Source organism: Pyrus communis, chromosome 16 (genome assembly GCF_041283825.1).
Source record: "Pyrus communis isolate YQ-2024b chromosome 16, ASM4128382v1, whole genome shotgun sequence".
NCBI lineage: Eukaryota > Viridiplantae > Streptophyta > Magnoliopsida > Rosales > Rosaceae > Pyrus > Pyrus communis.
The window spans coordinates 3,115,161-3,141,521 of NC_142580.1; the positions used below are offsets into that span (position 1 = coordinate 3,115,161).

General features: G+C 37.7%; 5 protein-coding genes across 6 annotated transcripts; 2 read left to right on the forward strand and 3 right to left on the reverse strand.

Moving 5' to 3' along the window:
• Window positions 1–1,135: 1,135 nt before the first annotated feature.
• On the forward strand, window positions 1,136–4,110 carry LOC137730891 (amino acid transporter AVT6A). Its single transcript, XM_068469891.2, has 5 exons — window positions 1,136–1,713; window positions 2,607–2,759; window positions 2,925–3,128; window positions 3,215–3,680; window positions 3,787–4,110. Exons 1-5 carry the CDS (start codon window positions 1,290–1,292, stop codon window positions 3,911–3,913), a joined length of 1,374 nt encoding a protein of 457 aa, XP_068325992.1. The 5' UTR covers window positions 1,136–1,289; the 3' UTR covers window positions 3,914–4,110.
• A 223-nt stretch (window positions 4,111–4,333) lies between these two features.
• LOC137730889 (DNA-directed RNA polymerase 1, mitochondrial) lies at window positions 4,334–10,855 on the reverse strand. 2 transcript variants are annotated; one of them, XR_011068228.2, is made up of 19 exons: window positions 9,802–10,855; window positions 9,084–9,341; window positions 8,868–9,001; window positions 8,715–8,781; window positions 8,484–8,542; window positions 8,260–8,377; window positions 7,964–8,077; window positions 7,675–7,806; window positions 7,176–7,592; window positions 7,014–7,064; window positions 6,829–6,899; window positions 6,565–6,649; window positions 6,159–6,311; window positions 5,997–6,071; window positions 5,717–5,806; window positions 5,424–5,586; window positions 5,219–5,322; window positions 4,906–5,085; window positions 4,334–4,809 (listed from the first exon to the last, which is right to left on the reverse strand). XR_011068228.2 is itself a non-coding variant. In XM_068469889.2 (18 exons), exons 1-18 carry the CDS (start codon window positions 10,621–10,623, stop codon window positions 4,975–4,977), a joined length of 3,024 nt encoding a protein of 1,007 aa, XP_068325990.1. In that variant the 5' UTR covers window positions 10,624–10,855; the 3' UTR covers window positions 4,334–4,974. The 2 variants fall into 2 exon arrangements, 1 of the variants encoding a protein (XP_068325990.1); XM_068469889.2 differs by having other exon boundaries at window positions 4,334–5,085.
• A 1,133-nt stretch (window positions 10,856–11,988) lies between these two features.
• On the reverse strand, window positions 11,989–17,593 carry CR88 (Chaperone protein htpG family protein). Its single transcript, XM_068469890.2, has 19 exons — window positions 17,089–17,593; window positions 16,739–16,812; window positions 16,378–16,503; window positions 16,200–16,293; window positions 15,963–16,046; window positions 15,710–15,853; window positions 15,377–15,493; window positions 15,004–15,051; window positions 14,844–14,918; window positions 14,617–14,721; window positions 14,358–14,498; window positions 13,969–14,061; window positions 13,756–13,833; window positions 13,413–13,667; window positions 13,227–13,329; window positions 12,965–13,139; window positions 12,778–12,883; window positions 12,524–12,613; window positions 11,989–12,434 (listed from the first exon to the last, which is right to left on the reverse strand). Exons 1-19 carry the CDS (start codon window positions 17,359–17,361, stop codon window positions 12,231–12,233), a joined length of 2,385 nt encoding a protein of 794 aa, XP_068325991.1. The 5' UTR covers window positions 17,362–17,593; the 3' UTR covers window positions 11,989–12,230.
• A 552-nt stretch (window positions 17,594–18,145) lies between these two features.
• LOC137732551 (uncharacterized) lies at window positions 18,146–20,620 on the reverse strand. Its single transcript, XM_068471870.2, has 6 exons — window positions 20,191–20,620; window positions 19,947–19,983; window positions 19,308–19,544; window positions 19,160–19,207; window positions 18,453–18,898; window positions 18,146–18,369 (listed from the first exon to the last, which is right to left on the reverse strand). The coding sequence occupies exons 1-6, from the start codon at window positions 20,490–20,492 to the stop codon at window positions 18,297–18,299; spliced, it is 1,143 nt and encodes a 380-aa protein (XP_068327971.1). The 5' UTR covers window positions 20,493–20,620; the 3' UTR covers window positions 18,146–18,296.
• A 4,040-nt stretch (window positions 20,621–24,660) lies between these two features.
• Window positions 24,661–25,519, forward strand: RGF3 (root meristem growth factor). Its single transcript, XM_088687409.1, has 3 exons — window positions 24,661–24,828; window positions 24,966–25,006; window positions 25,178–25,519. Exons 1-3 carry the CDS (start codon window positions 24,744–24,746, stop codon window positions 25,517–25,519), a joined length of 468 nt encoding a protein of 155 aa, XP_088543535.1. The 5' UTR covers window positions 24,661–24,743.
• The last annotated feature ends 842 nt before the right edge of the window (window positions 25,520–26,361 follow it).

Sequence of the window (26,361 nt, forward strand, 5' to 3'; positions counted from 1 at the left end):
TTGTCGTTGAAATATTCATTGTTTGTGCACTTGTTTCCTGCACAAGGAACCACACTTTCAGAAGTTGTTGTATTTTTTAACAGTGCTGTCGTTATCATCCTTCACCAGTTGCCGCAAGAGTCCCAGCACGGCGCGTCTATCATCGTTGCCGTCGCTATCATTCTTTCGTGCCCTATCTACAGTGAGAACTGTAGCTGTGCGAGTTGGACCATACACAATCACAAAAATGTCAAAACTACCCCTATCGATCGATGCATGGTTCTGAAGTTGTTTTTGAATAATTTGATAAAATAGAAGCGTTTTTAGAAAGACAATGAAACCAAATCTACAAGCCTGGTCTTTCCAGACTCATCATCCACTCAAACTTCTCCACGTCGTCCAACCTATCAGCTCTGACTGCAAACCGTCCTGTTCGGCGGTCCACCGCCGTACCTAACATTTCTGATCGTTCGGACCACAAGCACCCAGCATTAATCACGTGACACATTCAATGAGTGACGTCCCAATTAGAAACACATTAATAATTATTGGAAAGTGTGATTAACATTTTAAAAATTTTATTCTACATTTTATAAGTGTATTTTTTTTTTAAATATAGAAAGTTTGGAACGCAGAATGAGAATTTTGGAATGCCAATAACAATTCTTTAATTATTTAAGATGTATTTTTTACATAATTTTTATTAATTTTTATTTGTTGATTTTATTCAATTCATCCAATCTGATAATCAAAAATGAAAAGATGGCGTGAAAAATAAAATGATATCACACCCTAGATGATTACTTTTGCTAAAGATTAGGACTTTGTGAGCACAATTATTACAACACGACAAATAATTGCCTGCCCAATGTAGCTGTTCATCACCTGAATGGATAAGAACATCCCAACCACCATCGTTTCCTAAAAGCTTATCTACATTCTCACGGCGCGGCGTAACATTCTGAACTATTAACACAACATTATGCTTTGAATTTGAGGAAAATTAATGAAAGTGATTTAAAATTTTTAAATTTTAACGATAAGGATAAAATAAAAGATAAAATAAATAATATATAATTAATTTTTTAATATAAAAATATAATTTTTCATTAAAGTAATTTTCGTTAAAACTCTTAAATTTTCACATTTACGCCGCAAGATTAGTTTGTGACAGAGTACATTTATTTTGGTTGCCTGATATTACCAGTTGTCCTGTTACGTGTTCTTTATCAAGATTACTTAACAAAGCGGCTACGAATTTCCACACAAAAGAAAAGAGACTTTGAAAGTGTCACTCGCTTTAACAAACAATGACCACTGACAGCAAAAATCCCAGGAATCCAACAAAATGGAAGCAACCTACGAACGAGGATTCTCCGCTACTGCCAAGTCGGACGGACCAAGATGATGAGCCAGCAGCGGGGGAGTTTAATGGGGCATCTTTCACCGGCGCGGTGTTTAATCTGTCGACCACCATTATTGGCGCCGGGATTATGGCGCTGCCGGCCACCATGAAAGTGTTGGGACTCGGCGTTGGGATTGGGATGATCGTGTTTGTGGCGGTTCTGACGGAGGCGTCGGTGGAGATGCTGCTGAGGTTCAGTAGGGTCGGGAAGGCTGCGACTTTTGGAGGGGTGATGGGGGATGCTTTTGGGAAAGCTGGGAAAGTTGTGTTTCAGCTGTGCATCTTGGTTAACAATCTTGGAACCCTCATCATCTACATGATCATCATTGGTAAATCCATGTTTTCGTTCTGTCCTGATTTTTAGGTGTGAAGTCTAAATTTTTAATTGGGTTCAATTCATAATCTTAGGGCTCATCTATGGAAGCACTTTTCCTTATAAGTACTTTTGTTAGAAGTGTTTCAAAATTGGGTCCTCAAAGATTGAGGAGAAACTCCTCAAAATATTTTGTGGCATATTCACATAATTTCGTGTTTATAATCGAATTATTTATATCGTAAATCACTATTTGAAGATCATTTTTACAAAAAAAATCAATTAAAGTTATTATCGTTTAGTTATCTAACTGTTTAAAATCAGATGGACAGAATTGGTAAAAGTATAATGAACTGTATATCTATTTGGTACAATTGATTGACTAAACGACCTTAGTTTTAAATATTGTTTGCAAATATGATCATTATAGAATGATTTATAATATGAACAGTTTTGATTATAAACACAAAGTTTTGTGAATATGCTGATAAGAATTTTGAAGAGGAGCTCCTCCTCAACGTTAAGGAGCCAAGCTCTTAGTATAAACATGTCAAATTTTTTCGTAAAAGTAGTGCTTTTTATTTGTCAAACATAGTTAGAAACGCCTTAGCCCTTCCAGAAGCTACCCTTACTCTCCAAAGTATTGGAAGGCTAGTGATTTTAACGCTACTAGTTTTGCCTCCTGCAATTCACACGAGTGCAAATTTCACTTAAAATATTCAGTTTGGAGCACATATAGCGACAGAATGAATGCCAAAATCGCTAGTGTAATTCTAAACATCCAAATTATAAGAAAAGCTGCTCTTGAATAATCAATTCAGAAGATGCTGGGACTTGTATTTCTTTCTTGCAAGTTAAGTAAAATGGGTAGTTCTCAGTTATTCTTATCCAAATTTTCATGTGGCTTAGGTGACGTGCTTTCTGGAACTTCTTCAACTGGAGTTCACCATGCTGGGGTGTTAGAAGGGTGGTTTGGTGAACACTGGTGGAACGGCCGCACCTTCGTTCTGCTCGTCGCAACCATCTTCGTGTTTGCTCCATTGGCATCGTTGAAGCGAATAGGTACATATACACTGTTTGTTTTGTGAGATTGAACCCAAAACTGAACATCTTATCGCAAACTTGTGATTGGATAGTTCATGTCAGTAACTCTACGAGTTGCAATTCTATCCCAGTACATTATGTTGATGAAGCGTTTACGTAACTTGTTCCTTTCTGTGCTTGCAGATTCGTTGAGATACACATCTGCTTTAGCAGTTGCGCTGGCGATTGTTTTTCTTGTTATTACTGCAGGAATTGTAGTTACTAAACTCTTTTATGGAGGTATTTCCATGCCCAGGCTCCTCCCTAACGTGTCGGATATTGCATCTGTGTGGAATCTCTTCACAGTTGTTCCTGTCCTTGTGACGGCCTTCATCTGCCACTTCAACGGTATGGCTAGCTGATCCACAACAACATGCTGCTGTTATCTGCAAGCTAAAAAGCTTAAACATTAACGAGAATTTCTTTTCCTGCAGTGCATACTATCGACAGTGAGCTCGAAGACACTTCCTTGATTCAACCAATTGTACAGACATCATTGGCTTTGTGCTCTACTGTTTACATTCTGACTAGCTTTTTCGGTTTCCTCCTATTCGGGGACTCAACTCTTGACGATGTGCTAGCCAATTTCGACACCAACCTTGGCATCCCTTACAGCTTTTTGCTCAATGATATCGTTCGCATCAGCTATGCCCTCCACCTCATGCTTGTTTTTCCCGTTATTTTCCATCCACTGCGACTCAACTTGGATGACCTCCTCTTTCCTTCGTCTAGGCCTCTGGTTTCCGACAATTGTAGGTTTACATTAAGCACCATCGGACTAATTTCTCTCGTCTTCTTGGGCGCAAATTTTATTCCCAGCATCTGGGATGTTTTCCAGTTCTCTGGAGCGACCGCTACAGTCTGCATCGGATTCATCTTTCCTGCTGCCATCGCTCTAAGGTGAGTTATGTGACATTCATATTGTTTTTCATTTTCAAGTTCAGCAATGACGTGTGTGCGCGCATGCAAACTTATGTGCATTCGATATCAAAATTTTGTGATTCAGGGACAAACACGGCATAGCAACGACGAAGGACAAGATCTTATCCGTTTTCATGATCGGTCTGGCTGTGTTTGCGAATCTGATGGCGATATACAGCAATGCTACTGCCTTGTTCAAAGAGAAGGTGTGACTGTTAAGAGGCTGTTGTTAGATGAACAACCTATACTATACCTGTAGAGCATTGTCATTTGAAATCCAGGAAAACACTCAAGTTTTCCAGGGAGATATATGTAAGACAAAGCGAAAGCAAAAATACAGCCTTCGATCGTGTATGTATAATTATACGTACGAAAATTCTAATGCAATACCTTAAGTCATCTTGAAGAACACTTTCCCCTACCGAGTAATTCCACTTCTAATTACACTGATGCTTGTGATAAAATCCCAACATCCGTCCTATTTCGCAAACAGTGTAATTAGTAATGGACAACTGACCCGTCTCTCTAAAATATTGACACGCTTTGGTTCATAAAACAGCTTTTGTAAAACTGAACTTATGTTGCTTTAGTGCCTAACGTTGGAAGGTGTCAAACCGAAAAACAAGACGGTATTTGTGTATCCAATGCCACCTCTCTAATTTCCTGTGTAAATTTCACCTTAAAATCATATGAATTCTGCATCAAAATTGAGCAAGAATCAACAATCATTACATGAACTTATTCTACATTTCCTTTGAAATGAACCGTAACGAAACAAAATTTTACAAACGGAACTGACAACATTTATGTTGACGATTTATGCCCACCCTTAATCTGTTGCACTCAGAGAATCAAGACGTCCTCAATGTTCGTCTAACGTCGTTCGCCTATTTGTTTGAATCAACTCTGTTGGCGCTTTAGTTTTTCTCTGATTCACATCCATGGGGATGTCTCAATTTTCTCGAATGCTGCTTGTTGACCATCCTATTTCCCCAATCCTTTCAAATAGTGGATGCAGAAGACGGCCAAGCCCCGTGGGATATCTCCAGCTAATTGGTGAAGATAGCCCTTCTTGACATATGTACAAGTACAAACAGCAGATTAATAGCTGCAGCCGAACATGAAGCATTTTTTTTCATCGGAATTCGCTCTCCTTGACCTTCTCACGTCCTTGAATGAGAGAGATTAAATAAAATTTCATCACCTTGTGAATGATATGGGGAACTAAAGCGACCAAAAAGGGCACAGCCGCCTGGCAATCATCTGGCTCGGACTAGTTGAAGAAATAGGGAGATTCAAGAACATCTCTGAGATCGAAGTCTCCACGATCTGGCAACGGGGGAAAAGTCATGTTGGGGAAAGACTCTTGAAAGCCCTCCAACAACTGTAGACATAAAAGTAACAAATTAGACAGGCAATATAACATGGGAAGAGCAATTTCAATTCAGTCAGAAAAAGCTAACGGGTATGTTCACAAATTTTCACTAGGCAAAATCAGCATCATTCTATATACTCACATTCTCCAGTATCGGTGCATTGTAGAGTTCAACAAATTTCTCCCTTAGTATCCCATTCATTTCGTCAACATCACATGCATGCGTCCAATATGAGTCATGTACTCCTGTAATCATTAGCAGTAAATTGGCAAAACTCAACTAGTATACAAGTACTTCCCTATACAGGAGAGTAAAAGACAATAGAAAATAAAAATCCAGCAGAAACCTGCAAAATTTAAGCCTGCTTTCTTGCAGGCAACAGCAGTCATCATCATGTGGGAACCGTCAAGGGAGTGCACAAAATTTGGGGGAAAGGCTGTCCTCTGCCGTTTAACCATGACCTTGTCAGTTTCTCTTTGTAAAGTCAACACCTGAAGGGAAGTCTTAATCTGCATTTTCAAAGCAGCAACTTATTTACATGCTCGAGCTCGCCTTAAAACGAAAAACTCAGAATCTTTTTGTAACTAAGTAAAATATATATCCACATTGGAAATTTCGAGAAGTTGTTAAGAATATTACCAGATGCCTTCCTAATTGTCGGTAGGGTTGTACAACGGGAAGTCCAAGGGGAGTGGTCCACTGAACAGGATGATTCTCCGAAGCTATCACCTATTTTTGTTCAAATATCGCTGTCAGGACTAGTATGAGAACAATACAGACTTAGTTAAAGACATGATATTCTCAAACATAGAATCCACATCTATCCCTTGTGCATGTGCTTAGCTTTTGAAGCACTTAACAGTTAACCATTCACATATCTCATGAAGAACAAACAGATGACAAAGTGGATGAAACAGACCTTTGCACATTCACCGAGCCAACTCATAATACTTCTTGCAGCTTCAAACATCTCTCCTAGTGCAGTCAGGGTGGTCTGCTCAGAAAGTAAAATAATCAATACAGACTTCATTACATACACAGACATTGGACACAGAAACATCCGCTAGTTTTATTCACTTACCCTTGCAGCATAGCAAGCTGCGTTAAAAAGCGCCGAGTCATCAGCTATGTTATTACGCTCTTTTAATCTCCTCTTAATTTGATCACGTGCACCAACATAAGTAACACCATATACAGACGTCATAACTGTTTGCTTCACCAATTTACGATCCACCTAAAATTTCCCATTACACAAGCCAGATATTAGAAACATCACATTAAGCAGCAGCAAAGAGCAGAGCTCAAGTAAATTCTTTTCTTAACAAAGCAAGCCAAATAATTTGTTTGCAACGTTATTGTGGTGGCCAAGTCATCAAAACTGGGAAAATTCTACAACATTTAAACTTTTTGCAAACTATTTCAGCATTATTATCCAATGAAAAGCTTCATATAAATTGGATTTTGCAAGCACAATTAATGATATTAACCTGATTAATTAACAGCCTAGCATGCAATGCATTTGGATTAGTGGCAGGATCTTTCTCTGCATCACTCCGCATTATATCGAGTACCCTGCACAGCCACAAAAAAAAATCATTAAGACGAATTAATAAAAAAGATACCACTTATCAGTGGTGTATTAGGGAAATGAATCAGGTTGCTTACTCTTCTAAGTTTTTACATCTTTAAAAATGCAACAATGCCAAAAATGTATATTTGCCATTCAACTCAACTCAACGCGAAACAGTTACCTGGCAGCAATTCCTGAGTAAAGATCTGCAGGTTTCTCTCCCCCCACAAGATTAACAGCAGCAGCTCCAAGCTAAAAAAAGAAAGAAAGAAAGAGATGAGAAGTTTGATCAACAAAACAAAAACTCACACAAGCAATTAAGGCAAGTATAACTGCTCTGTAAAGAATATTTAAAAGGTTCATTACCTTGTCCCTTCCAAGAGCAGCATAATGTTGTAAACCATTACATGAACCATCCTTGCAACAGAAAAGAGACTCCGATCGATATTGGATAACAAAATCATCTTTACCAAAATCACTAAATATTGTCTGTAGGTTACGATATTAATATTCCGAGAGAAAAATTACCTGGTGGACAGGCATATATGAAATGGTAGTCTCTGGAGAGGGGCTTCTCAATGCTTCATAGAGATTAATACATGCTGCCAAGCATTGGAAAGGATCCTCAGCACCCAACCACCAGCGCTTCCCTTCAAGAGGTCTGACTGCCGAATCAAAAATTTCATCCACATGATTCTCAGTAAATGCTACTCGCTCATCAAAGGGTAGTTTGTCCACGCCACCAGCATATAAATTTGCCAAATGTATCTTCAACCACCGTAAGCCTGACTTTTCAAGAGGTCGTCCCTCTGCAAACTCCAGGATGCCTCGGCACATATCAGAACCAAGATGGTTTAGATATGGGTGCATGGGGTAAGCACGACCACGGAAATCAAGGTTGTGCGGGTAGTAGAAGCCTTCTTCATCCTTCATTTTTCGAGATACCTATTCCCATTCAGAGAAACTTACTTAATATCAGAGTATCTAAGATGGGTGCATTATTTAACTTAACAGGAATTATTCTTACAGCAAGTTTGAGTTCTATGTCACACCGCTGTGAGTGTCTCTCACTATTCTCCTTCTTTGCAGCTTTAACTTTCCACTTCCATTTTTTTATTTCTGTCTCATCTTCTGTGTCTGGTTCTTCAGGCAATGGAACCTTTTTTAAAGCAGGAACAAAATGAAGATTATTTATTGATAAAAACCAGTAATACTTAGATGCTGAATTACATGTTGATGACACGTTGAAGCAAAACAAAATAGTTTCTGTCAAAGCTTGGAAGTATGAAAAGCAAATCCAGTTAAAAATAACCCACATCTTCACGGTCAACCAAGTCAGCAAGACGGCCTCCGCTAGCCCATATCCTGTCTATTACACCAAGTACCCGTTTGTTCACCCTCCATTTGGTACTTCCAAGAGTATCCAGGGCCTAAATACAGAGAACAGTCAAGAGATTAGGGGGAAAAACTAATAAGTACAAGTGAGAACCCTCGCACTAGAGGAAAACATTTAAGGGATGTTTCTGATGAAACATAGCTTGTGAACAAATTCTAAAGGCAGGAGCAGATACAATACTGAAACCGAAAGTAACAGTTCCTGGGGATTTCAAACCTCAAAAACAGGTTCTAATTGCGTCCTAGGAGTCCTTTTAACAACTTGGCGTTGTTGTTTCGCTCCATGAGTTCGCATAACATAGGATGGTAAGAATAAATATGCTCCTCTGTCATACCTGCCAAAGTATATACCAACAGGCAATAAGAGTCGGCTAAAAACCCCGAAGTGCTTAATCTAGCTAATTCAAAGCTAAAACTCCAACTAATCTAAATACTACATACCCTGTCCAGTTGATAGGGGGTACCAACATAGGCATATAAGGAATGACCATGTGCCTTGCCTGCTTGGACAGAACAGAAATCAGTAGACTTGTTTTACTCAGGTATAAATTCATTTGTACAAATTAGAAGGAAAGAAGATTATTTCCCTTGTAAGTCGCAAGAACAAAAACAAATAAAAAAACAAACTAGAATGATAGCATGAGACAAATCAGTTAAAATTGTTCTACTTACAGATTTCTCCATGCCTTTGCGAACTAATGGGTCGCATTCTATAACACCATATCTCCTACTAGTCTTCCTATTACAAGAAACCCACAGAAGTATAAGCATATAGAACTGGTGGGGAGCTAGATAGACACAGGAAAAAGATCCAACAATTCTTACTGTGTGTCTTTAGTGATAGTCTTAAGGACATGTACAAATGCGGGGCGTATATCAAGTGGATCATCTCCTGATTGATCAACTGGAGGTTGTATATAAGCTGTGTCCATCAACAACTGAATCAATCGACAGCCAACCTGGCAAGTACAAGGACCACGATAATATAGCAACAACAATAACAAGATAGTTTGCATAATTATTTCTATAAGCATCACAAACCTTAACATGGGCTTCCTGACCCCATGGCTTTAAGTCTTCTTGTTCCTTCACAATCTCCCTCACTTGCTTCATTTTCTGCTTTTTTATCAGTTTGTTAACCTTTTTCCTAAGTCTCTGTTGTTCTTTCGTCAGTTTCTCTTGCTCGCTGATCGTCAGTTGTTCTTGTTCAATGATCGCAGGATCAGATTCATCTTCGGGCTTCTTGTCAGTAGGGTTCTTCTTCTTCTTTGTCTTCTCCAAAAACCTGTGTATCCTAACCTGATGCACATGATTACGGTATTTAACTCCTAAAACATTCAAAACCAACAATAAATGGAAAATGTACTGTCACCATTATTTCGCTATTATTTTCACTGGATGCTGAAAGAAGCATTACTAGCTCATGAGAAAAGCCTTCAACTAGTCATGAAGGCATGAGAGATCAAAGGACTCAATTTCATATATTGCAAATACATGTAAATTGTAATCCTAGAAAAGGGAAGTTCACGTTTGTATGAATACAAGGAGTTGAAGTAATGATATTCTACCAAACCGAACAGACTGATGGTTGATCGCTAACTAAAATTCTAGCCAAAATGTTCAAAGTACAACCAACTTAGGACCAAAACCAAATTCAGCACAGCTATATAATGTTCATAGAAATTTAGAGAATTTGCGTATTTCAATAATAAAAAGCAAACATGAATTTACCAAATAAGAAAATAGTGAGCTCGCATACCTCATTCTCAATGGCTTCACCTATCGCACAAGCAGCTTGGACTACCCTGACACTCCCGACTCCGCCATTATTTGTCATCAACAGCCCCATCAACTTGTGCATTGTAATAACTGCCATCTTATCAGCCGGTAAGTGATCAATATACGGAGCATGACTGACTCTATTGTTCGGTTGCCTGCAGGCTTCTTGGTCCTCAGCAATGGCGTTTCGTAAAGGCTCAAACCAACCAAGAAACAATGACTTAATGTATGGCAAATTGGGTGCAAGCTTCTGCTCGCACATGTCCACTAAAAGCTCTTGGTACTCGTTCGCCGCCTCTTCCCACGCCTCGGTCTCCAGCTTTATTTGCCTCTTCCGGAGGAGATTGTACTTTCCTACTCCTATACCAGCAACCACTTTCTTCGGCTGCTTGAAATGGGACTCCACCTTGTTGTTCTCTCTGATCAAATCCTCCAACAATTCCTGAATTTCTTCGGACCCCGACGACTCCTCATCCCCATCGGTCGACGCAATGGCCTCGGCAGCACTGGCATAGCCTCTGGCATAGCCATAAAACCCAGAAACGCCATGAAAGTAACTCGGATTCAGCAAACTGCATCTGCCCAATTCGTCCTTTTGGGAGGCTGTATCGCCAATTTGTCGAAAACCCATCACCAATAACCGATTGTTTACACAATTCCGGGCCTCGAAATGCCTGGTTTTCTCGATAAAGCTCGATTCTTGAGAAAATTTCACTGAAGAAGAAGTAGCAAAACCCAAATGAAACTGTGACGAAGGATTTGCCTTTCTGGAAGCAACCTTTTTGGCGAAGTTTCTCCACATATTTCCAAGATCAAAGTTGCAGGAGATGAAAGATAAGGGACATCAAACGAAAAATCTTCAACGATCGAAGGAGCAGCAAAATTGAGGAAAAATTGGAGCTATAAGAACAATACAAATTTAGTTATAAGAACAAAAATGAGCATATGAATTGGAAAACTGCGATCTGGAGGAGGTGGGTGGAGGGAGGGAGGAAGGAGGAGTGACTGGGCGAGTGGCCGCCTTTAAACCCTGCATAAACCTACGTTCTCTGTGTGTTAGATAAAGCCGTTGGATCGTCGGCTTGGGCTAGACGTTTTCCCGAGTCGACCCATTTCAAAACTCAAAGCTATAATTGGGCTGACCCAATAGTCGGTCTGTCTATGGCGGTGGGCTTCTGGTTAATTTCTTCGTTTTTAAGGGCTATTTACATTTCGCACCCTTTATAGTTTTAAAATGTGTCACGAAGTTTTAATTTTTTTACATTGTTTTCAAGACTTATGACATTTTCTTAATCTACATAGGTCTGATGAATTATATGAATCTTTATTAAATTGATAATTTGACTTTGAATTCATATATAAAAGGTATGAATTGATACAATTTCAAAACCTTAAAGTGCAATTTGAGAAAATTAAAACCTCGTGGCTCAATTTAAACCACCTCAAACAGAGGTGATTTTAACTTCACAATGGGCTAGCAATAATGTGGTTCAAATTCACATTTGGCAAAAATCGAACATAAGACCTCTTACTTATAAGTGAAGAAAAATACCACTAGACCGTAGTACTAAGTGGCAAACCACCTCAAACTTTAAAGGTGTAAAATGTAATTAGCACTAATGGTAATCATATTTTTGTACACCTCTTTAATAAGAGAAGTAGATAATTTTTCTTACAGTCACAGGCACCACCACTACCACCATCGCAGCCACCACCATAATCACATTCTCCATCCCATTATCCTCACCTTGGCCACCACCACCACCTCTACCACCATCCCTAACTCTCAACCACCATTTTCAGAACCCTCCCTCACAACCCTTAATGCTAACAAAACCATCCTATACCACCATCGCAAACACCGTCGCCGCCACAACCACCACCCGCCTCCCCCTCCACCGTTTCTCTCTACCCTGCTATCGCCACCACCTGTATCCCACCACCACTAACACCTTTTTTCTCACCACTTCAACCGCCACTCCAACCACCATTTTTACTGACTAATCTCACCCGCACCATCCCAACCACACTGACACTACTACCAAACATAAATTTATGTTTACCTTTTTCTTTTACTTGCTATGAGGTGCATTATCAATGTTTTCATTCTCTAAAATCATTCTCAGTAGCTATAGACACATTCTGAAATCACAACGCGGAATACGAGTTTTTCAAAAACCATTTTATAGAACGTTACCGAGGTCCCTAATATTCCAGTTTACTGAATCGTTTTCGTAAGGAGAGAATTGGTAAAAGCAAGTCCATAACAAAACATTCGGGAGAAGAGCTACACAAAAGGCATGCTTTCCCCCACACCACGCATAGCAACCTTATGCTTCTTCCCCTTGAGTTTGTAACTAAATTATGGCCAAAATTTTTATCCAACATATTATAATCTCACTAACACATCTAATCGCTCCATGGATCACTCTCTGTCCTCACTTCTGATGCTTCAACTACTTGTGCTTCCACCGCTTCAGCGGCATTCGCATCGGATTCTGCCGCATTAGTACCGTCAGCCGCCTCCTCGTCTTCCAATCTACCCCATCTTCCCCCGAGGGCCATTGCCATCATCTCGTATATCTTGTTTCCCAAATCAGCTGGGCTGTCGGGCTGCGTCATTGAAGAAAGAAGTAAGAACATAAAGTTACTGTTAAACTATCACATTACAAGAACCGAAGAAACAAATGCTTGCGGCTCACCGTGAATCCACTGGAGATCAATGCTGTGTCATACAAGAGTTCTACAGCTCTCTTGGCATCAGTGCTGTCAGGGGCATTCTTGCAAGCAGCCTGCAATAGTCAATCCATATATAAGTCCAGTACTTCAGTCGTGAATATTTCTAGTGACACGACACGAAGTTGTGTAGTTTTTTGTTCTCTCTCACGTTTTTATGCGCCTCTCTCAGTTAGCAGAGTTAAATTAGTGTTTTGGAAGAGAACATTCGCGATCTTACCTTTAGGTCCTTAACAATGGGATGATCTGGGTTAATTTCCAATATTCTCCTGCCCCTCATGAACTCCAAACTTGCAGTGTCTCCAAGGGCCTGTGCTTTCATCAATCTGCCGAAGCAAAATGTTTTATCACAATCACAGTACGGGAAGGCAAACAATTAACAGCACTGGTCTGGTCAAGTCAAATACCTCTCCATGTTGGCAGACCATCCAAACTTTCCAGAAACAAGTACACAGGGAGATGAGCTTAGACGCTTCGAGACTTGGACTTTCGCCACCTTATCACCAAGTTGCTGCTTTATCCAGTCGCACACAAGAGTGTATTGTTGTTCAGTTTCCCTTTCTTTGACCTCATCTTCGTCACCTGGTATAATAAACTTTTGGTGAGAAAGACACAACAAGGAAGCTACAACGTTGGATGTAGTACAGAAAGGCCAGGCCAATTACTAACCAAGCTCCAAATCTTCCTTGCTGATGTCTACAAACTTCTTTTCTTTGTATGTCTGTAGATTCTGGATAGCCACTTCATCAATAGGTTCAACTAAATACAAAACCTAAGACAAAAAGAAGACGAAATGTCAGAAAGAGAGAAAGAAATAGAGAGACAGCACTGTCACAAATTCCGCACGACACATACCTCAATGCCTTTTTGGACCAACTTTTCCAAGAAAGGGGCACTTTTTGCACTTTGTAGACTGTCTGATGCCAAGTAATAGATTGCCTTCTGGTTCTCAGGCATGTTTTCAACATAATCATCTAAGCCTATCAGTTCTTCCCCACTTTTTGAAGAGTAGAACCGCAACAGGGGTGTTATGCGCTTGTGATTTCCAGAGTCCTCAATGCAACCTAACTTTATGAACCTGCCAAAGTTCTCCCATAATTTCTTGTAATCCTGGGATCAAATTCAAACATTTTCTAGTCAATAATAATTTTCGGGTGCAACGGAAGAAGAAAAGACAACTCAATTGCTGGCCACCAACCTCTTTATTTTCACTCTCAGAAATATCTTGAATCATGTCAAATGTCTTCCGCACAAGTCTCTTTCTCATGATTCTTACCTGAAAATATTAGATGGACGGAGGCTAAGATCACAATAGAAACCGATAACAGTATCCAATGCATAACAAAAACAAAGAACAATAGCATTTGCTTCACAAAATGCATAAAAGATTGGCGGAAAAACTTAGGCTTACAATTCGACTTTCTTGAAGAATCTCGCGAGAAACATTAAGAGGAAGATCATTTGAATCCACCACACCCTTAACAAAGCTCAGGTATCGCGGAAACTGCAAAAAGACTAATTCAGTGTATTGCAGCGATGAACCATAGTTTCAACATTCCAGAATATACATCACAAGTTGAATATGCATGCGAATGTGGATTTGCTATATAAAAAATTATATGCATGTGAATCTAGAACAACAACATTGTTAATGATGTATGAATTGTTTTTAAATCATAAAGTAAAATCACAATGTAAATTTAACGCACAACAGTATATGCAACAAAAAAACATCTTCACTAAAACAAAGAACAAAATGGAAGCTCAAATACATGTGGTTTCCAAAATGTAAAAACTTACCAGTTCACCATCAAAATCATCTGAGATAAATACCCGCTTCACATACAAACGTATATTCTTTGTTTTAGGATTTACTACATCTTCATTGTTAAGAGGCCCCATTCCAGGAATATAGAGAACACTCCTGAACTCCACCTCACCCTGCGCAGATATCAAAGTTAAGTAAACTCCAAACCAGTCATATTGTCTGTTTCAACCAAATTATTAAGGCACACAATAAGACAAAGGGGATGAGAGAGAGCAATAGTCATTTCAGTACCTCAGTGGTGAAGTGAGTGTATCCAAGTGGATCCAGGAACTCACTAAAAGTTTTCTTGTAAAATTCTTGATACTCCTCTTTTTGAACTTCCTTTGGACTCCGCATCTGCAGAAGAACAAAAACATTTTTTTTAAGAAGGATGTAATATGTATAGAAAGAATATATGTGCACATTAAACAAACAGGCCATACTAAATCTAAATAAATAACATTATAGCTTCAACTCACCCATATAGGCTTTGTTTCATTGGCTAATTCCCAATCCCAATACTTCTCAGTTTTTGTCTTCTTTTTCTTCTCACCCTGGTAACGAGCATTGTAATTTCAATGTAATATGGACCAAGATCGAACGACATTTCAAAAAATTATGAATCCCATGTAAAACTACCTCTGGTTTTGGTTCTTCTCCTTCTTTTGGTTCTTCCTCCTCTTCAACCTGCCAAAAGTTTCCACTCAATGAGGACAAGCAAAGGTAATAATTGCTTCATTGTTAAAGAACAGATACTTTTAAGCTTAGAATGTAAGCTATTGAAGAGTTTATCGACTGAAGACGGCTTATTCAAAGAGTAACTTTATGATAACAATATTTTCCTGGTTGCCACCTACAATGAACACTTTTCATGCACACATTTGACTAGTAAAAAAAGTAATAGTGGAACCATTAGGAACCAATCACATGCAAAATTCAACTCTACCAATCTCTCCAAAACCAGCCATATAGGGGGAAAATGATCTGTCGAAGAAGAAAATGCAGTCCTCACCTCAACAGTCCTAGATTTTTCTTGCCATGTATAGATGGGGAAGGAAACAAACTGTGAGTAATTCTTCACTAAACCCTGGATCCGGGCCGGCTCTGAGAATTCATACTTGTCATCCGGCTGCAAGGAGAAATTTAAATTTAAGACGGCTCACCATAAGTTATTAACTTTCCACAAAGAAATCAGTAGAAAAGAAATTAGCAAATAATAATGACTTAATCTGTCAAAATCTGCAATAGCTGGAATAACTTCAATGACCAAAAAACGAGGAAAGTCCCAAGCAAATGAATAAATACCATGAAATGAGAAATGAAGTAGCCAGTAAGGGGTACCTACCCTTAAATAGAGGGTAATCTGTGTTCCACGTTGTATGAGATTTTCAGGATTAGTTTCTTCCTTAATAACATAAGAGCTACTGTCAGCTGCTGCTTCCCAAACATATTGCTTGTCTGACCTTGGGCTTTTTGTAGAGACAACCACCTGATTTTGCATAATGTATACAAGAAAATTAGCAACACAGCTATCCACAGTAGAATCCTAGCTACGAGCAGATAGCTAGGTATAAAATAAGTGTGAAATCATACTATACCTTGTCAGCAACAAGAAAAGCAGAATAGAACCCAACACCAAATTGACCAATCAAGCCATTGTCTGCACCAAGATCCTTGTTTTCCTACCAAAATAAAAGGCTGAAAGATAAGACTCGAAAGCATCAAAGAACTCAAAAGGATTCACATAGAAACAACAAAGTGCAAAATAATGCATTCAGTGATGCTCAGTGGGCCGGGCAGCGAGGGGAGAGAGGGAGAGGGAGATAGGAGTGAACCTTCAGAGCCTTTAGAAACTTTGAAGTACCACTCTGAGCAATGGTTCCAAGGCAGTCAATGAGTTCCTCTTTTGTCATTCCAATACCAGTATCCCTAAAATACAGAGAATCAGATTTCAAATATCTCCCATTGATTCATCCAGTGACAAGATAAAGCAAAGATTTAGAAACAACATACGAGATAGTGACAGTCCCATTGTCTGGATCAGGTTTGATGCGTATCTGTAGCTCACCAGAATCTCCAAGCAGATGGGGCTCAGTCACACTCAAAAATCTTAGCTTGTCCAATGCATCACTAGCATTACTGAAACAGGAAATGCAAAATTAAGTCAACCACACGGCCAAATAAACAGGTACACACAAAACGCATCATAATGAGCACATTATTCAATCGAATCAATCCAAATTTAAAATCTATATTATCAAAAAGTTCAAAGAACAAACTAAGGAAGCAAATTCTACAAGCAGAAAGAGCATATCCTATAGGCCATGAATCACCAAAACAACTTTTAATGAAGTGTAGGGAAATGCAAGCTCACCTCACAAGCTCTCTAAGGAACACCTCCTTGTGGCTGTATAGACTATGAACTATCAAATCCATAAGCCGAGACACCTGCAAATAGTTTCAAACTCTTCAACTTTCAGTTCCAAAACTCATACACCAAAAACCGAAACCTCGCGATAACGAATACGAAAACGATAAGCAATTATTATTCTCATTTTCTGTCGAAAACAATGGCAAAGACCCATAATTTAAAGCACAGGAATCCATTTTCATTGCAAATAAACAGTAAAAATACATAAAATTCTACAAATTTTGGGAATCCCAGAGCTCAATTGAGAAACAACATAAAAGACCCAAAATTTAAAGAAACAGAGAGAAACCCACCTCGGCCTGGTACTCGAATCTCTCACCGGGGGCATCGGTGGCCTCCTCCTTGTCGGCAACCGCCGCGTCGCAGCGGACGGACACCCGTCTGTTCCTGCTCTCAACCTTCCACTTCAATCCACCGCACGAGAAGCCCTTTCGGAGCCCATTCTGCGGCACAAAAGCGCTTCTGAGGCTCAAGGCCCTGCTGGGGTTTCTGAGTGCGAATGGAGACGAAGAAGGAAGCGAAGCCAGAGAAGCAGTTGCCATGCTTCTGCTCAGAACTGGAGCCATTGAACCCTAAACCTAACAGAAGTAGTTGGGTTGGGGATGAGGCGATAATTCAGTTGTGCCAAACACAGTGTAAAAACCCTTTCGTGAGCTGCGAGGGTTTATCAGGTTTTAAGTAGGGGAGGGTGGAGTGTTCTAGAAAGTGCAAAACTTGGGGGTTTTCCGTTTTGTTTGGACTCGGAGCTTCCTTCTGTGGAACTTGTGAGGCCCAGATTCTTTCTGCCACTTCACCTTCAACCTTATCCTCTTCATTTTCCATTTTTCTTTTCTAATTTTAGCAATAAAATTGAATTAACTTGCCAGTCGTATAGTAACTTGTCAACTTTGTGTTATATTTAAAGTTAAATACGTCTTAAATTTAGCTCACATCGATCATCTGTTAAAAATGTGAATAGAAAAAAATTAAAATTGAATTAACTTAATGAAACTGTTCCATCGAATAATGTTAACAAATTGAGCTATTAATCACTTGTCTGATTGTATTAGCCAATAAGTACCCATTTAAGTTCAATCTTTGGTTTATATGCTTTGCTTCTATTGTCTTTTGGCAATTCTCTCCCTCCTTTTGCCAACTCAACCATATCAACCAAGACAATCTGAAACATGGCTACAACTGACATTACATTCCAACATGGTGAATGTGTAATTTAGCTTTTGCAGTGAAACATTCAATAAACTCAGAAGGAAAAACCCTGCAACATATTTTAAGATCAGAAATCACAAGAGACCGAGACGGCCTCGAGGGTCAAGTTTGGCGTCTAGGATTGGATTGGATTGGATCGGATCAAAAAGAAAAACCCCGCGAGGAGTGGCGCTGCATTGAGCTATTACAAGTTGATAAGATATTAGGGCAAAAATGCATTCCCTTGAGCCAAACATTCCATCAACCAAACATGTACCAGTATATAAACAAATTGCAATCCAAGGTACGAGAGCACTCAAGCCTCTAACACGGCCTGCTTCAGACAATCTACGTTACACAATCCAACTGACCTCACCATATCTCCCAATCTGCCACCATTGATTTTAAGCCGGCATTAGCAAAAACTGTAAACGAAATGGATAAAACATAAATTTATCAATAATCAACTCACCGGTCGAAGCTATTTCTAGCTCTCTCCGACTGATCTATGCTGCTCCTTGCCTTTCCAGACCGATCTGTGCTCTTTCTTGACTTCTCTCTTTTCTCAGTGCTTGTTCTTGATCTCTCTTTACTGTCTGTGCTGAGCCTAGACTTGTCTCGCTGCCCCATGCTGGACCTAGACTTGTCCCTCAAGTCAGTGCTTGATCTTGCCTTGTCCTTGTTGTCTTCAGTCTTCAGAGGTGACTCCGATTGATCTGCATTCTGTTCGGTTGAATTTCGAAGACGGGGTAGTTTCTCTATGGCAGATATGAACTTCCTGAGATGCCTCAAGTACTCTGGATAGAGTTCCAAGTTACAATGGTTGCCCCCCTTGAGCCACAAGGGTTCATATTTCTCTTTGCAAAGCTCCCACAGCTGTTTTCCATGCGAGAAATCCACAACTTCATCTTCAGTTCCCTATAAAATTTAAACAAAGGAGTTTGGGATTATTCCAAGAAATGTGGTAGGATTAGAAAATTCCAAGGCTACAGTCAAAACGTAAATTCTTTGTGCATGATGTCCGTTCTTTATTAAAAGATTACCGTCTATTTTACGAGGAATTAATAGATGAAGACTTAGATGAATTACCAAAAGGTCCATACCAAAACTGCAACTATTGAATTGCAAAGAAATGTGGCAGGATCAAAGTATTCCAAGAATTAATATATGAAGACTTACATGAATCACCAAAACTGGGCAACTGACATGTGGGATCTTATCGATATTCTGCAACAAACACAAAACATTTCATGGTGGAATTCAATAAACCGGTCTACGAAAAATTTGATTTTGTTCAACGAGAGTGCAAAAAGTAAGAGGTTTGAACCTTATAAATGTCGAACCAGAATGTTTTCTTGACAGGATACATCACTCGAAGGCCGGACAGTATCGGACTGTGAAGAACAACACCCCTCAAGTTAGGCAAACGAATGGCCAAATCCAAAGCCGGTCCGCTACCAACTGACTGTCCGTACAAAATAACGTCTTCCTCCTTTATGCCGTACTTCTCTTCAAGGCATTTGTAAGCTGCCTCTATGTCTGCATATGTGTCCTGCTCACTTGGCTAATTTCACAAAGGCACATTATCGTCAATCTGGTCCGAAATTAGACAAAAAAATCTCTCGTGTAACGGGATACATCTCATACTCTCTTGTTTTCTCACTTGATAGCTCATAGACGAGTGAGAAAGAGAGAGAGGAGATATATCGCGGGGATAAAGAAGCATTAATTTATCATCTATGCATAAACTTGGGAACATCAAATTTCTAAATGGTAACTGCTGTTTTTCCCAATCCAAAACAAAGAAGTAAACAAACAGTTCTTTATAAAATAATCGGGATTTAGAATATGCCATTTGCCAAATCAGGTCATGTCAGTGACACGTGTTCAATCAAATACCGGATTTGACACAATTGATTTAGTTACAGAAATTTATATAGGAACTAGCTAGCTGGGCAGATTATACCTTTCCAGAAGATTGTCCATAGCCAGAATAATCGTAGCTGCAAATATAGCACAAGAAAAAAAAAAATCACGACTAATCTGGATAGATACCATCTAAACACGGAGATTATTTTCATTTGATTTATTTAATTTAAATGTCAAAAATAAACAACTGTGCACAAAAATCACTTCTCGAGAAACGTAAATTAAGTGGGAACGTATATCAGAAGGAAAAGCACATGAAAAGTGATATAATATATACTGACCCCATGAGATTGACACCCAGATGAAGACTAAGCTCAGTGAAAATGTGGTACATCTGACCAATATCAGCAGCATTTCCATGGGAGTAAAGCAGAGTGAGTGAAGCATTTGGATTTTTGACATACATAGCCACGATCTCATTCCCTTTTTTTGTGCTCAGCTTCACCACGTCAACATCGTCTCGAGGAAGAACATCGGAGATCCTCATTTTCCCGGTTGGTTCGTCGATGTACGTGTCATATGACGGAGGGTCCGGTGGGAAGAATGCGAACTTTGCAGCCATAGACGATGTTGCAGACCCCATTTCTTGATCCGTGGAAAATTTTGGGAGAGAATTGTGGTGCAGAGTAAAGTTTGGCTTTTGTTTTTGAAGTTGGTATTTTTTTGGTATGAGACTGTGTGATATATGAAATGCAAAATATGAGAATTTGAATCATGGGAATTTAAAGCATGAAGGTTTAAAAGGTTTGTGTTTTAATTTCTTAAAAAAGAAACAAGGTTTTCCATTTTGTTTTTAGAGATAAAATGCCTGAATTATGACTCGTTTTGAAGTGTTTTTCAAAATGACCAAAAACGGTTTTAAAAAAAATATATATATATTTTTTAAGTTCCAAAAGCATTTGAAATGGTGCTTTTATAGGAAACACTTCAAATGATTTTTCAGAATTCACTTGCATTTTTACTAAATATTGATTATAAAAATATTTTCACCAAAACCAATTTCAACAATTTAAAAAATACTTCAAACGAGTCCTCAATGTCGGTATTCAGAGCCAAAGATTTGAAGGACACGACAAGATATGTAGAGCAAGGAATTCTTGTCGGATAATCATATGGGACAACAAAAAAGAAAATCCAAGGAATAAAAGGAAAAAGAAAGAGCAAGAATTTTGCAAATCAATTGCCTAAAAATCATACCTTGAATTTATTTTGGTAAAAATAAAATCAATGAGGCCATTTTACAGCTACCAAATGGATTGTGATACGTTGGTTTCTTTGAAATAAATGGAAAATAAATGAATTGTTGGAAAATATGTTTAAAAATAATAATAAAATCTCTGTTCAAAAATAAAATAAAATAAAAAATTATTTGTTATCTCTATATATTTGTAAGTGAGAGATTTTAAATTTGATTTTCCTTAAAAGCGAATAAGAACCAAATTTTCACACAAAAGGTCAGTTCCAAGGCAAATATATAGTAGCAAACTAAAATAAAAATAAATAAATAGTTCATAGAATTGCAGTTAGATTAAAAATTTATTTTGAATGTTTGCTCTTAAAAAATCTACAGGAATCATGTTATGACTTGCCTTACATTGCAACCCAGCGGACTTTAAAATTGAGAGAGCCAAAATGCAAAAGTAAAATGAATGATGAACTTGTGGGGTAATTGATGAAAAAATAAGCAAAACAAAATGAGTGGGTGGCTGGGTGGGGGATGGCTGAGGGAGCATCAAATGATTACATATTGGACTGTATTTACTTTTGCCTTATTTTAACTGAAACTCTGTTTTGATCTTTATTTGTTATCGAAAATTCAAATTTTGTCATTTTGTATTTCGAAATTCTATTTTTACTTCACTTTGTCATTTTACGTCAAATTCATCAATAGAACTGTTAAAATTGAGATGTGGTATGATGATGCCGCTTAATTGCTAATATGGCTGCCATGGCAAAGTGAATCAATTGATAATAGTGAATTTCGGAGTGTAAAGTGTGAAACTTAAATTTCAAAGGGTAAAGTGAGATAAGGTAGAGTTTTAGGAGGCGTAGCTAAAATGGTAGTGTTATCCATCCACTAATTTTACCTCACACAAACTATTTGTTAATCTCTATCTCTTGGTCTTATTCAATTTATTTGATATATCAACAAAAAATTAAAAAAAGTATGTTAAATGTAAAAAGAAATGTGCGAAAAACACCGACCAACAGAAAATAAACCTATACTTTTACTAGAACTCACTTGAGTTACAACTTGTTGCAGACGAGAAAATCTAAGTAATTTTCACATTCTCTTTTTCTCATCATGCAAACACCTTTTTGTTTTCTAGCATTTGAAATTTCACAGTAGAAAAATTATGAGAAAATTAGAGAATAGAAATGAGGAGAAGAGTGCAGAGGGAAAAAAAAAAAAAATATATATATATATATATATATATATATATATGGAGTCACTACCCTTTTAAAGACTAAATCACCCTCATTGGAATGTCATATAATATTTCCAATGCAAGGAATTAAACTATTTAATATTAGAAAATACATAAGTGCGTGGATTCACATAAATAGAAAAACAAAAAATTAATTCATGAATGCTAATGATACATGGTACCTAATTATTTCAAATTCAAATTGAATTTTACATTGTTTATGTAGATATACAATTCACAATTATTTCCTTAAACTCATTTGATCTAATATATAATGATTCTTCAAGCAATGTAGACCTAGGTAACGTTGAAAACTCAATCTCCTTTCTGCTGCCTCGTACCATCTTATGAAGGGTAATGTTAGGGAAATCAAAATTTTAAACTAAATTTGCAAACCAAATGGAGTGTCATAAAAAAAAAAAAAAAAATCAGCATGTTAATAACACTTAATAATAATCCAATCATTAACATCCAAATCATTTGGTTTATTAAATTTGATTTAAAAATTTGGACTCTCTAATATTACCCCTTGCAAAAGTAGCTGGTATAAAATGTGGTGGCATGCATGCAGCACACGATTGTGGTAGCTATACGCAAAATGGCATGCACCTACATAACATTTGCACAAATTCCGACCCTGGAAAAAAGTTACACATTTAGAGGCGGTTTGATGAGTTGCTCCCTAGGGTAAAGTAAAAAACAAATGAGAGTTACACTTTAGACGAGGGACACCCACTGAAAGATTTCTCCACTGAAAAACTTTGTTGGATCGATAAAAACCCCTTTAATAATATTCTAATTCCAAAATAATTAGTTCTAAACATATTTGCGAGCACTTAATTGTATATATGAAAGAGAGTAGTGATTCAAAAATCCACTACATGCAACTCATATACATGGATGTTTCTTATTCAAATTTGATCCAATGCAGTGTTTTCGGTTTTTTCTGCTTATGTTACATTATTTGATGTGTATTCTTCCCTTTAGGAGGCTCGATATATACAAAAGTACAAGTTCATTAGGCATACAAGGAATTCCTCGGAATAAAGAAATCACAATCCTACAACTCAGGCCAGTAACTATTGCAATTTTTATCGTACAAGAGTTTGATGAGCGTTGTCGTTTTACCATTTGTTCCTTTTCATACAAATTTAAAGTATAAACTTACAATACACGAGAGAGGAAATACCTTTCTCATTTACAAACCTATTTTTCTCACCAACTAGACACATAAAGATTTGGATTATAACTCATAAGAGCATCTCTAAAGGAGATGCCAAAATGTATATATCAGATATAACAGTAAAAAAAGACCACACTAATATTCTCCAACCGAAGTGCCAAATCCTATGTGGCGATGACATGAATTAGCAGCAAAAGAGGTTGCTGTCAAATTTGACAACAGCTTCAAATGTTTTTTTTATTATTAATTATTAAATGTATTTTATTAATTTTTAATTAGTTTAATAATTTATTATAATTAATGTTGAGTTGACCGATGCAATTATCCTAATTTTTTCTTCTTTTCAATCAAGGAAGGTGAACATATTACTGATTAAACTTTAAATGTCCTTTATTAAATTTTAATTAGTTTAATAATTTATTTTATAAAACAATAAAATGATAATTTAATTTGACATATTGGTTGGAGAACAAAACTTTAAAAGATGTCAAAGTAGCACATAAGCTGTCAAAATTTAAATTTTATGTTTGAAATTTGACATCTTATTTGGAGATGATCTAACATATTCATTGTTAGTTGTTTCTAGGTATTAGAAACAGTAGCCTACCAAAAATCATATATTAATGTAGACATGGAATTGAGGAATTAGGGTTTAGGTTTTGGCAACCGCGGCATGCAAAAAGAAATTAGGCCAAGCTAGTTCTTCAATGTTAGTTCTTCGATGTATGTGTATATGGCGGCAGACAGGCACAAAACACTTTAACGTCCGTAGCTTCCGTTCCACGTTACAGTACTACGTTTCTCCTCTAGAGGTTAAAAAATATATATACACTACTAGTTAGGGTAATTTTCTGAAAATTCGAGAAACACACATTAAATTGTCTCTCAAAATGCTTTGAAATCTTCGTTCCCAGATCAAAATACACATGGGTTGACACGATGTTTTATGTAGTATTTGTAATAGGTGTTCTTGGCCACACCCTTTCAAATTAAAATATGCATAAAATATGTACGTTTTTGGAAACCCTAGTTAGGTCCCCTAGCTAGTTTGAATTGACTTAGGGTATGTGTGTGTGTGGCTGCCCCCTATATATTTGACTAGGGTTTTACACATTTGACTCTCTTTGAAATCCTGCAGATTTAACACATTCACCGACTCACTGAAGTGCTGATAAGATATAATTCCATTAATTCTTCTTGCTTAGACTGAGATTTGGGTCCTATGAAGTTTTCTTACTGCTTGGTGTTTGTGCTTGTTTCTGCTGCAAGCATATGGAATATCTCAGCGAATTCCCGTCATCAATTAGGTATCTGCCTTCCTTTCTTCTTCTTCTGTGTTATTGTTCACTTTTTCCTTAATATTTTTGAATTAAATTATGTTTGTTACTATGGAATGTTTAAGCTTACTATCCACAATAACATTGCGATTTTCTACAATTTGAAGGCGAAAGTGCAGTTGTGACAAAAGTTGTTTCGACTACAAAGGTACGTACGGTATTGGATGTATTTTACACACTCTGCAATTTGATGTAATTAATCTAGCACTTCAAACTGTATGATTTGTAATACTTATTGTTATCCTCAAACAATTTCTAGTCTCGTATATATACATTTATAGGTTTGATTTAACGATATATTTACATATATGATATACAGGTGCAGCGACAAGATATTGATCATCATGAAGTGGTTAGTCCTCCTACTGCAACTAAGAAGGACAAGAGTATAGGAGGAAGGAAAGTGGCAGCGGCGAGGTTAGAGAAGGACGTTAAAGTAGCGGTGGACGGCGCTATAAGAAGAACTAGGAGCTCCAAGACGTTAAGCAGCAGCTCCGACCTTGAGGGAAAATCTTCATGCGGCAATGCGGAATGCAAAGAAAGTAGTACTGCAAGTCGATTTTCTGAGAAAAGTGTCGACCATGATCAGGAATATGCAGGATTTGTTGCGTTTAGTCAGGATTACCATTCACCAAGGCACCACCCTCCTAAGAATAACTGACATGAACATGAATAATGACTGGAGAGCCTCATATACTAATTTCAGTAATGTACTAATTAATTAGCATCTTTCTAATTTTACTTTGCACTCTTTCTTAATTGGTTTTTTTTTTTTTTTTTCCGCACCTCGATGTCTTGCAAATTTGAAATTTCTTTGCATGTTTATATGTGAATGCTCTTATGCTCATTTTGTGGCTACCATACACAACGGTAAATGTATGTGTGTGTGGATCAAAAACCATTTTAGGTATTAAATAATTTCATAAAATTCCCTTAATTAATAGAAATACTATAATAAAGGTTTTGAATAACATTAGAAAAACGACACACGTTCTCATTCTTTCTCTCCATTCACACTTCAATATTCTGTATGTATGTGGTTTTTGTGGCAATATATTTGCACTATCTCCAACGTTAATGCAAGTGGAACACTAATGTGGCAGTATTGTAGGAGTATATTATGCATAATCATGTATTTTAACGTTCAAAGTAGGGGAAACAACTATATAACACACTGTGATTTGTTTGAGGTTATGTTAATTCCTCTCATAAATTTGATTGTCCTATGGAAGTAGACCAAATCCCTACCAGTTCGTGAGTCGACAAAACAACCGAATCCCCTTTCGCTAACCAGCCAAACGACCAATCTCAACCCTAAAAACAGTTACTGATCTAACAAAAACAAAAAACAAATTGTCCAAACGACCATCATTGCATGCATGTTTGCCGATTTTCTAACCTGTTGGTGAATGTTCAAAAGGAACGAAAACAAACAAACAAGACCAACAGAGTTATCAAACCTGTGTCCACAACAACCAACTAATCTCATTTTATTGGACACTA